The following is a 12653-nucleotide window of genomic DNA, read 5'->3' on the forward strand; positions in this document are numbered from 1 at the left end:
TGGCAATGGAGTTTTGTTTGACTAATAAGATTGAGGCTTTAAGTCCTATCATCATGAATGTATGTCTATTTTTAAAATAATTTATTTTTATTTTTTGTCTTGTAATCTTATTTGATTGTATCCGTTAATTTGAATTATTGATTAATATATCGAGTCAATCTTAGAATTTGAATGTATGGAACTTTTTTAGAAAAAAAAAGAAAAAGAATTTGAATGTATAAAAGATGTAAGAAACTTATTAATGTAAAAAAAGATAAAATTACACTTTTAATCTCATTGGACGGGGTTCAATATATTTAGTCCTCTATTTTATGAGATTTTTAAAATGGTTCAAAGATTGGAAAAGTTCGACATGTTTAGTCTTCAGTGGTTTCAAATTGAAAAATTTTGACAATTTAATTCTTTATTTTGCGTGATTTATGGGACTAAATGTTTGTCGAATTTTTTTAATTTTAAAAAATTCGTAAAACATAAATTTAATTGTACGAATTTTTTCAATTTTGAAACTATTTGAAAATTTTATAAAGTTTAAGGACTAAAATGTTAAGGATGAAAAGTGTCATTTCGGAAAAAAAGAAAAAGAAGGAAGAGTATGAGAAACTGGCAATTTTTAATATCGTGGCGAGATATTCACGACACACTTCCTTCTTAAGACTAACAAACCAACCAGCAGAAAATCATTTTGCCGAGACAGAAAACACGAAACAGCCACCCCTCCCTCCCCCCCAGCTCCTAATCAAAAGCCGACGTCGTTCAATTCCCATATCCTCAAGCTCTCTCTCTCCCGCTGTCCTCCTTTATCCAACCACCATTTTCAACTGATCAAAACCCACAGCTATTAATTCTCGCACAGTTATGGATCCATGCCCCTTCGTCCGTCTGATCGTAGAATCACTAGCCCTCAAACTCCCCTCCGCCACCAGGCCCGCCGGTTCAGGCGTTCACCCTTCCGCCACCCCCTGCTACGCCAAACTCAAGATCTACAACTTCCCTTCACAAACCGCTCTCCTCCCGCTCTGCAGCGCCGCCGCAGCCGGCCCACCGGAATCTTCCACGTTCGCCCCCGGGTTCCACCTCGACCCAGAAGCCATCCGCAGCCTCTCATGCAGGCCCGCCGTCACGCTCAAAATCTCGGTCTTCACGGGTCGCATGGGGCGCACTTGTGGGGTCACGTGCGGAAAGCTGCTCGGCTCCGTTAAGGTGTCTGTCAACCTTGGTCATGCTCAGACGAGGGCGTGCGTGTATCAGAACGGGTGGATGAAGCTCGGCGGGGAAGGCGGCGGGGGCGAGCCGGTGGCGATTCTGCACATGATAGTACGGTCTGAACCGGATCCCCGGTTCGTGTTCCAGTTCGGCGGTGAGCCGGAGTGTAGCCCGGTTGTATTCCAGATTCAGGGGAACATAAGGCAGCCGGTTTTCAGCTGCAAGTTCAGTGCTGAACGGAGTAACAGGTTACGGTGAGTCATAATCATTATCATGCACGCACCCACCGCGCATTTTTAGCGAATGATTTGCATTCTTGTGCTAACGTAGGCCATGGCGATAGAGAGTTTGCTTGCATAATTGGACGTAGGACCCACCCAATAATTTGGAGGACAAATTTAAATATTTTATTTTGATATTAAGAACAACAATCATTAATTAATATTAGCTAAGTAAGAATTCTCGTTGTTTTCTATGGAAAAAAAAATAAAAGAACTGAGCTGTATTTAAGAAGCAATAGCGAAAATTCTTGCTAAAATAGGTTTGGTCGAATAAAATCAATTACAAAATAAGTATATTCCATCTATTATGTTATTGGTCATATTTTCTGAACACTATAATAATCACACTATAAGTATATTGCACTTGCAATATCAGTCGTTCACCTTTGGTCTAGTTGGGACTGAGCTAGAATTTTTTGAAATAATATATACATATATATGTGTATATAAGATGAGCTGTGCATGATTTGGAGTTGATATGCATGTAAATTGCTTGGAGGGATGTTAATGTGTCTTTACGTTGGCTGATCAGTACACAGAACATGTGAATTGGTCACATGACCTTTGAGTAATTAAGGATCAAAAGTTAGAAACAGAAATAGAAAGAAAAAGAATCTGGCTACATTCTTGCTTTTTTTTTTTTTTTTACTTTTAAGTCATTGGAGTTGTGGTAATTCAGATTTATTCTAATTACGTAAAGGATTTAGAGAAAGAATTATAAAAAATGTCTTCTTATACAAGGAATTTTAAAATTTATTAATATTTTACAAAATATAATTTAAAATAAGAATCAAAAGATTTGAATTCCCATAATGTAAGTGAAAAATGTCTGCGACTTTCGTTTGACATTCTTGATAATTGCAATATTCATAAATAAATTTTGGTTGCTCTTCACTATGACTTACCTTTCATTATGTATATAGCATTCTTACTTGAGTTTATAATTAGCCTCATCATTTTACTATGTAAAGCTAAGGGGAGATTGCATTTTTCGTCCCATATTTTAATTTTAATACACCGAATTTTAGAAAAGAGTTCCATAACATGCAAAAGTCTAATTTTCAATTTTTGTATATATGAACTTCCATTAAGAAATTGGTATAGAAATCGTGTGCAAGTCATGTAGCCATTATCGTTTTAGAATGGACAGCAAACGGCCACTTGACTTGCAACAAGTTTTTTCCAGCAATTCCTTAAGCAAGAAAACTGAAAGTACTATACCAAGTCTAAATTATGCAACAAAAAATACAATTTCAGCATAAAACCAATTACCTCCTCCATTAGACTGTGGCGTTTACTTCTTTTTTTCTTTCTCAAAAGGGTTTTTCGAACTATTAGTATTTAACCTGAATACTTTTGTTGTTATGGGACAGAAAGAAAAGACAAGACATATAAAATCTTGGTAAAAAGGGATTAACTGAACCATGTTATAAGGAAGAGTAATTAAGCTACAATTAAAGGATTTAATTATTTTTAATTCAGGTCCATCAGCACCTTGCTTCAGCCGTATCTCCTAATTAATCTGCTGTTGGGATCTGCTGATTTGGTCAAACAGACAAATAATCAGCTCATCTGCTTACTTTACTATCCTCACAACCACCCTTGATTCCCTTTGCATGTGCAGAAGATTTTGTCTTAATCTTAATTATGATTAAGCTTCTTGTTTATATGTTTATATGAGCATAAGACTGATTATTTGTTCTTATTTACTAGTCCACGATCTTACGCTCGACGAATGTGCAAATTAAATTAGATTCGATCATATTCAATTGATCACTTTCTTTTAAACTGTACACTCTGACTGCACGGTGGGTGTTTTTATTGAGTGTGTTGAGTTCGGTTTAGATAATTAAGAATTTATTGAGAGATGACAAAACTACCCCTGAGACATTTGGTAGTTGTTGTTAGGTAGTGGCTATGATAGACCAAATGGCTATGTAGGATGAAACTCCTAGTATCAACGATTATAAGATGTTGTAAAGTGTTTAATAACTTTTGAAAAAAACAGGTAAAATTACACTTTTATTTCTGCAATTTTAGGTCATTAGCACTTTTGGTTCTGTCACATTTAGTCATTTTTTGATGAATTTAGTCCTGAACATATCACATTTAGTCATTTGATCATTTGATCATTTTTTTTTCAAATTTAGTCCTGCTAATCTTGGTTACCGGACTAAAAATCAGATTTATATTATTACAGTGTGAAGGGGACCAAAATTGTCAACACAGGACTAAATTTGTCAAAAAAGGACCAAATGTTATATGTTCAGAACTAATTCATCAAAAAAGGACTAAACGTGTAAGTCGAGTAAGTTATAGGACCAAAAGTATTAATCACCTAAAGTTAAGGACAAAAAGTGTAATTTTACCAAAATAAATTATAAGATTTCAAATAAAATTTTAGGAGTTTCCAACTTATTTTCCAAATTGTAACAAATTAGTTCATTTTTCTTTGAATTTATTATAAATTTATGGTTGGTAACGTGTTATAAATTGAATGATTTTATTTTATCCAACACTTGAATAGTTTTTGCTTTTACGACTTGGCCAAATCCTCATAATAGTATAGACATTGCATACATGATGTACAATGATCTGAAGCAAACTTCTTGTTACTCAAAATCAGATCTCTCCCGTCAGATTTCAACATCAACAATAGAGGGTGGATGAGGACCTTTGCTGGGGAGAAAGGCAGAGTCGGAAGGGAGCGCAAAGGGTGGATGATAATAGTATATGACCTATCCGGCTCGGCCGTTGCGGCTGCCTCTATGATCACCCCATTTGTCCCGTCCCCAGGCTCCGATCGTGTTTCACGCTCAAACCCCGGTGCTTGGCTCATCCTCCGCCCCAACGGGGTCTCCATCAGCAGTTGGAAGCCGTGGGGTCGTCTTGAGGCGTGGCGTGAGCGAGGGCCAGTAGACGGACTCGGTTACAAGTTTGAGCTCATAACTAACAACGGCCTCACTAGCGGAGTTCCCATTGCCGAAGGAACGATGAACATTAAAAAAGGTGGTAGGTTTTGTATTGATAACTCAAGAAAAGACTCAGCGTTGAGTTTCTTGTCCCCGGTTCGAGGGTTTGTGATGGGATCGAGTGTGGAAGGTGAAGGAAAAGTGAGTAAGCCCGTCGTTCAAGTAGGCGTGCAGCACGTGACGTGCACTGCCGATGCTGCCCTATTTGTTGCGCTCTCGGCTGCCGTAGACCTTAGCATGGATGCCTGCCGACTGTTCTCACACAAACTCAGGAAGGAGTTTAGCAACGACGAGCAAGAATTTTTGCCCTAAAACGATGTGGGCAAGTCTCAGAATCGCTGTTGAAAATCATTGACGATGCGTAGACAATTTTCTCTATCGCGTTTTATGGGAGTTTTCTATGTTGAAGGTTTGATCTACTAAGCTGATACAGATTTGGCCTTCATGTGAAGATGTCATATTCTTTTATATTCTTTATTCTTTGGTGAAAATTTATTTATTTTTTCCAACTCTTTTGTAGTTTATATCAACTTTTCTTCAAGTGTATTAAATTGATGTATCACAGGCTGACATTGTACAGATATGGAAAAAAAGGAGTGTTTGTTTTCTAATATTAATTTATTTTTTCATTAATTATAGATTAGACTCACAAGTTAAGGAACCTTATGCGGAGTATTTTCTTTCTTTCTTTATTTTTTAAGTTTTTGTTTAGTTTGGTGTATGGATAGAAGCTTGGTTGTGTATATATTTGCAATATGAGTTGAAGATATTGTGTAATGTGGAAGTGATTTGGTCAGATGACAAAAATTACTATTTATTGAACTAAAATTAATGGTGGAATCCATTTTACTTTTAAAGGATAAATACCATTATAAATATAGTTCAAAAGTGCAACATGTATTTAACCAATAGATTGGATTTGCAGATATCTAAGCATATATAAACCACCAATAACAAAAATTAAAGACATAATTACACTGTCCACTCGTTTTGGTATAATTTAAAAAATTACTTTTATTTATTTATTTTCATCCAAAAATATTTGCGACCAAAATTCCCTTATACCTTCACATTCTAATATATGTAAGAACCAGACATCAATCTTATAAAGATATATCGGTTAGAAAATATTTATTTGATCTATAATAAGTCTATAAGTCAATCATGGATAAACATATAAATTTAAATTCAATTTTTCTTATGATGTCAACAATATCTATAAATTTTACTAAGAAATAAATTTATTTATTGGACAAAAATAAATATTAAAAATATTAAATTTAATTTTTTAAATTATAGAAATTAACGCATAACATTGAATTTTAGAAAAAAAATCATATAACTATCCCAAAATTAAAAAAAAAATGGAAAGACACCTTTTCCAATCAACGGTAATGAAGTTTTCCCAAAATTTTTCTAGTACACATGTTCGTGTCTTTTGTTTTAAGGAAAAAGTACTCCTTGTTTAATGTTGCTCTATTTGTAAGGGAGTAGTACTCTTTATTTATGACTCTGCTAAAAATTTCAGGTAGGTAGTTCTCCCACCTATAATTATTTTTGTGCATTTTAATATAGAAAGACAGTTGACTCCGAAAAATTCTCCACATCTGGGATGATTTTTGTTAAAAAAAAAAAAAAAGAATTTCCCAAACCTTTTCTCGATTTAAATCCATCTCTTTAAATCAAGAATTTCCCAAACCTGCGGGTAGAGAAGGGCACAGGCCTAGGCAAATCTTGGAGTAAATGCACAGGGCCACCAATTCACTGTCTCTTCACGTGTGTGTAGTGGAACCTATCAGGGAAAGCTTCACCACTTGAATGTGCATTAAAATAATAAAATATCTACTAAAATTGTTATATCATAACTTCCTATTATATGTGATTTTTATTTTTAATTTAATTTATTTTAATTTTTGAAAGAAAAAAAATACGTATCAATTATTTATTAATATGACACCAATATACGGCATAAATTATAATAAAAAATTCCTAAAAAAGATATAGTTTCTGTACATATTCAGCATCACATTTGAGATGCTATATAAAGCAACCTTATACTGAACCTTAATTTATTCGGACAAAATGTGATTGGATTTGCATTATTAATATCATAACATTCTATTTATCTCAAATTTTGTTTATTTTTTACAAAATCCCAAATATAATTTTGGAAAATTGCTTTATCAATTAAACTAATGATGTGGTACGGAAAACAACACTTTTCATCTCATATTTTAGGATCCGTATATTTTCCGTCTCATTAGTTATGAAATTTTCATTAATCATGTAATACGTTACAAACTCTTTTTACTTTTAGTCATTTTATTAAATTCCGTTACTATTTTAATAGAAAATCTCAAAATACCATGTACCGACAACATATGACAGAATGACTCAAAAATAATAATTTTTATAATTTATGGGACCAGTAATAAAAAACTCGTAACTCATAAAATAAAAAACTATAGACCTAAACTAGGGGACGAGAAATGCAATTTCCCCTGCACGACACCATTAATTTTCAATAGTAATTCTATTCATCATTATTTATCAGAATAATAATTCAAAAAGTTGTACAAAACTTGACAACTTTGTCTGTTTTGGACTAAAGAAGTTGAATGTGACTGAACAGCAGCAGGAAGTGATCCAACTTCCGAGCACATGGCAATGCTAACACAACCAAAATATACTACATAAAATAATTGTCTATTTCAGGTACCATCTTATCCAAATTAGATGACCTAAATTTTGGGACTTACCCATGCAATGAAAAACAAATTATATGGCAAACTCCAGATCATTTTTACTTCCCTTAAATTACATACAACCAATAATTCTAACCTGTTATCCTCCAAATAGGTCATGGGGTTGTGGTAATTTGTGCCCCTAACAATGTCCCACAAACGAAAGGCCTAGCTGAAGGAATTCTGAGGCAACTGAGTCCACCTCCAGGAACCGCTGAGCAATCTGGCTCAGGCCTCTGCATCTCCTTTCCCGGAATGCAGTTCATGGAGAAATCAAATCCCACATTTCTGAAGAACAAATTGTCACAATCTTGGCTGAGCCCGGAAAAGAAATTGGCCGCAACTGTCAAATTCAGGAGCCTCCTCAAAGAACAAACCAAGTCGGGCAACTCCCCAGACAGCTTGTTGTGTGCAACGTTGAGAACTTCGATTGCGCCCAGACAAGATAAAGAGTCTGGCAAATGGCCCATCAATGAATTTGAGCTCACGTCCAAGACTTGCAGATCGGCCCACATGCCTACTCCTTGAGGTATGCATCCGGTGAGCTGGTTGTTGAGGAACAAGATTTCCTTTATGCCCATGTAGCCCAGGCTGAAAGGGATGGTCCCTGTGAACCTGTTGTTGGCCAGGTTAATCACGGAGGCTGGAGAATTGCCTAGATTCTGAGGGAGTTCGCCGTCGAACAGGTTGTTGTTCAGGAAGATTGCGTCGAGTTTCTTGTCGAACAGATCGTCAGGGATTGGGCCTGAAAAGCTGTTGAATCTGAGGTCTAAATAGACAAGATTTGGAATGTAAACAACTGTTGCGGGGAAAGCCCCGGAGAAATGGTTGTTGCTGAGGTCCAATTCAGTCAAAGACGACAGTTCCCTGAACGACAAAGGGACACTCCCTGAAAACCTGTTGCTGTTGAGGTGAAAAATAGACAAATCAGTGAGAAGAGAGAGTTCTTTGACAAGGATTCCTTGCAAATTGGCGTGGTTGAGATCTATGGCCGCCACAACTTCACCCGCTGGATTTCCCATGAAATCTCGAGAATCCGAACAAAAAACCCCTTTGTAAGAGCAAACATTTGGACCAACCCACGACTTGGTAACTCCAAGTGGATCATCTGTAATGACAGATTTCCAGGCCTGGAGAGCAGTATAAGCCCTGGAAGCAGTGGGGGTAGACGGAGTGTTGATTCCTCCACCAATCCACACACCTCCGCCCCCGCCTATGCCGCCGCCGACCCCAATGCCCACGCCGCCACCAACGATGACCGCAGCTTCAGTTGCGATGACGGGGAGGAGAAATGCCAGAACCCAGCAATTCCCCATGCTCTATTCAGTGAAAACCGAAGCTTTTCACCTCTATGATGGGCTTGCTCGAAAGATTTGTGTGTGAATTAGGTTGGTGCATTGATGAGTGAAGCTGGTGAGATTAATGTGTTTTATATGCAATTTATTGCTTTCATAGAATTGGTTTGTTTGAGTTCAGTGCTGATAAAGTGAGAAAGTAAAACAATAGTTGTCTTCACACCTCATTTACTACTTTGTGGTCTTCTTTAGTTTTCAATTTTTTTTTTTATATGGTTTTGATTTTTTTGAATGGAATATCTAATTTGGAGGTACAATCATTAATAAATATTTTTCTGAGTTTCATTTTCTACATTTGAATATTATACTTAATTAATAATAATATTTCATTAATTTATTTTTTTCCTAAAAGTAATATCCAAAATGCATTGCATCCATAGAGAAGTTGAATTTGCATTCTCAGATTTTTAAAAATTAAAATTTCTGAAACTATATCTAAGTTTCATAATCAAATTTAAATATCTCGATTAGATGAAAAAATATATTTTTGACGATGAAAGTTTTGATTCCTTAGGACTTGACTATTAACATAAGTTATTTAATAATGAATTTTTCTACATATGTTGAGAGATAATGACAGTAGAAAGCATCAAATTTTGACAATCAAATATGAAATTTAAAGTCAATTGGTTCAAATAAATATATATAGATACATAGGTAGAAATTTGTGTAATTTCTTTTGTGATATTTATTATTTTTTATTTTAATATCTAAGGGCAAAATTATCATTATATAAAAAAAAATGAAAAAAAATAAATTAAAAAAAATCTATATTGTGTACCAAAGTGATATTAATGATAAAATTCGGGTACTGATTAAGTCATTTATAATTATTCATGTACCAAAGTGATATTAATTACAAATTTTTGCCCATTGGACAATTTTTAAATTTCTTAATTGATGTTAAGAATGAGGTAAGTTTTGAAATTTAATTACGAACTGAAACCAACGGGACAAGCTCAGTAAGTAACTAATTTGCAAACACTCTCATTGCCACATTACTCTGTACCTTATTCAAATATTTTCTTTATTTCGCTTTTTGGTTCTTGAATATTTCGTATTTATTATTTCTTTAATCTTTCCGAATCATTACCAGCTTAAGCAATGAAGTGCTAACCCTTATTTTATAAGTTAGTCCCTCAAAAATTTTAGAATCTTCAATCAGGTCTTTAGATATTTTATGATGCTGTTGAAATCGAGTATGTGTTACAACTGTCAAGTTGAATTAGGGAAAAATACAATTTTAGTTTTGTAAGTTAGAGTAGTTGGCAATTATGGTCCTATTCAAATTAAAATTTGTATTTTAGTCCTGTAACTCTAATATTACGCCCATCCCTCGAGATTTTATATAATTACGCGTAGTCTCCATGTCATATCAAAATTTTGGCTAATTTTGCATTTTTTTGTGGATTAATGTGCCAATGTTGTTAAATTGCAAAACATATTTGGTCGAAGACGAAAAATTATAATTTTGATTCGATAACTATAAGTGTCACCCGCTTTTGTCGTGTTGAAATTTAATTTGTCAATAAAATCCTATAATTTTAAAAATATATATAGATATATATATGTTGCAAATCAAGAACAAAATCGATCAAAATTGCAATTTTGCTTGGAATTTGGGATTCTAATAAGGCGCACATTTCAAAGTGTGGCCAAATTACAATTTTCGAAGTTTTCTTTACTTAAATGAGCCAAGCTTTTTAAATTGCAATTAAGTGTATATACACTAAGCTCGGCCCAAAAAAATATAATTTTAGTTCTGTAAATTACAGAATGACAATTTTAATTTTATTATTAAAATTTATAATTTAGCCCTATAATTTAATTTGGGACAATTTAGTCTTTTCCAACCAATTTGATGGGAAAATGACATGCCATCAGTTAGGTTTGCACCTAAATTGGGGGCTTTCAGTGAATTTTGATGATGTGACAGTTTAAATTATAACTTTTAATTACAATTTTAGTCATGTATTTTTAAAGGATTGACAACTTTGGTCCACTCTTTCGTAAGACCTCTTAATTTGATTACTCACTCCAGTTCCAAACTCTTAATTTTTAGTATTTCTACCAATCATACTTAGATGATTTATAGGTATTTAGCACTTTTAGCAACAAATACAGTAAGATGTATACAATACACCAAGATTCAGTATAAAATACCTATAAAAAGTGATTGAGAATAACTATTTATTATCATCATGACTAAATCATAACACCTTTATACACAACTTTTTTTTTGTCAATAATTCTTGCTAGTGTCATTATTGCCACACAATAAAAATTCATATTACTTAATACATATAATTAATAACATTAATTGCCACTTGAATTGTTGTTTCCAATCTTTTTTTTTTTTAATATTATTGTTGCTTTTGTCAATATAATAAGATATAATTTATTAGTGATAATTTTAAAATTATTACTAAGAATATGTATTAAATGAAAATAATTTTTTTATCTTGTTTACAATATAATTATTATAATGACAGAACATATATTGTCATTATAAATAATTAATGACATATTTATAATGTTAAATTAGTGATAATACAAATACAGCGACAAAAATAATCATTGACATTAAATCGTCACTATAAATGTGTCATTAATTATTGTTAGTGAAACTTTATGCACAATTGTTTTTCATTTTTCTTGTCAATGGTACTTTTCACAATATAGTTATGACTATTAGAACAATAACATTTATTACTGTAATAAAATAAAAAAATTATCGCTAAATATAATTAGTGATGATATTAAGATAATAATGTGATACTTTTTGTTGCCAATCTTTTCTTTTGTTTTACTATTTGTCCCTCTCTTTTTTTTTATATATATATATATTTTAGAATTCGTTGGTTCAAGTGAGAGAAAAAAGGAAACGAAGGAGGGAGGGACAGTGAAAGGAGGAGGGGGTGAGGAAGAATAAATAGTTTTCCTTCAAGTTGTTTGGTATGATTGGAAGGTGAGTAAATTTAAAAAACTTCCTCTTATTTGATACGGAGAAAACAGATTGGAAAAGAAAAATTAATTTTTATAATTTTACTGAATAACTCTTAATTTTATTTTATATAAAAAAAATAAATAAATTAATAATATATTAATATAATGTAAACAAATATCATAAGGATTATATATATATATATATATATATATTAGTAGCGATTTTGACAACGGTTTATGTTAGTTTCAAAAGTAAATGTCAAAATATATTTGAAGTTAACATATGCTTGGGATTTTTAATTTGAATTGATATTTCTCCTTTTATATATATATATAAATGAAGAAATATCCTCATATAGAAAAAAACTAATTTACCTTTTTGTGCTTTTTAAAATACAACAATTTATCCATTATATTTTTTAAAATAAAATAATTTACTTCCTAAGTAAATTGCTTCATTTTAAAGTGTAAAGAGAAACAAATTACTAATTTTTTTATCAATAAAAATAATTTCCTCATTTATAATATCATACGAATAAATTGCATATAAAAATGAAAGTTCCATTCTAAGATAAAAATCCAGATTGTGAAAAGGTACATAAACACCAAATTGTAGCAAAATGCTGAGTTCAAAGTCAGATTTGCATTAATGATTTTCTGAGTTCTGAGCTTCTAAGATTAATTGGTTATTGCTGGATTGTAGGTACGTCACATCGGTGATTTGGAGGGAACTCCATCACTCTATCAATAATATTTTAATCTAATAATTAAGATTAATATTACATGATTTAATTTAAATTCTATCAAGTATATGTTTATTTATTAATTAATATGATCAATTTGTTGAAGATGTGGGCTTATTTTAATTTATTTGTTTATTAATTTATTATTATATAATTTTATGAATTGAATTGATGTATTGATCAATTTATAAATATTAATATAATTACATATTACTATTTTTTTCGGGGAACGGTAAGTTGCATAAATAAAATAAAAGAAAGAAAAATAAAGTTCAATCATCTAGCGGTGTATTCCTTGATCGGCCAAGGGATTCCCACAGTCTAACAAGATAATGATCGATGTGATCATGTGAAACTATGAATACACTATCTAAAAAGCCTCAACTATTACTAATGCCATGGTGGTAGG

At 32.6% G+C, this 12653-nt stretch overlaps 2 protein-coding genes across 2 annotated transcripts; one reads left to right on the plus strand and one right to left on the minus strand.

Moving 5' to 3' along the window:
- On the plus strand, positions 675 to 5073 carry LOC105173566. Its single transcript, XM_011095355.2, has 2 exons — positions 675 to 1457; positions 4111 to 5073. Exons 1-2 carry the CDS (start codon positions 856 to 858, stop codon positions 4766 to 4768), a joined length of 1260 nt encoding a protein of 419 aa, XP_011093657.1. The 5' UTR covers positions 675 to 855; the 3' UTR covers positions 4769 to 5073.
- On the minus strand, positions 6971 to 8795 carry LOC105173567 (leucine-rich repeat extensin-like protein 4). Its single transcript, XM_020697640.1, has one exon. The coding sequence runs from the start codon at positions 8514 to 8516 to the stop codon at positions 7317 to 7319; it is 1200 nt and encodes a 399-aa protein (XP_020553299.1). The 5' UTR covers positions 8517 to 8795; the 3' UTR covers positions 6971 to 7316.

This window comes from Sesamum indicum, linkage group LG11 (assembly GCF_000512975.1).
Source record: "Sesamum indicum cultivar Zhongzhi No. 13 linkage group LG11, S_indicum_v1.0, whole genome shotgun sequence".
NCBI classification, from domain to species: Eukaryota; Viridiplantae; Streptophyta; class Magnoliopsida; order Lamiales; family Pedaliaceae; genus Sesamum; species Sesamum indicum.

Coding starts and splice junctions, on each gene's coding strand:
- LOC105173566 (XM_011095355.2), top strand. CDS start 856: ATGGATCCATGCCCCTTCGTCCGTCTGATCGTAGAATCACTAGCCCTC. Junction 1,458..4,110: donor GAACGGAGTAACAGGTTACG/GTGAGTCATAAT, acceptor ACTCAAAATCAG/ATCTCTCCCGTCAGATTTCA.
- LOC105173567 (XM_020697640.1), bottom strand. CDS start 8,516: ATGGGGAATTGCTGGGTTCTGGCATTTCTCCTCCCCGTCATCGCAACT.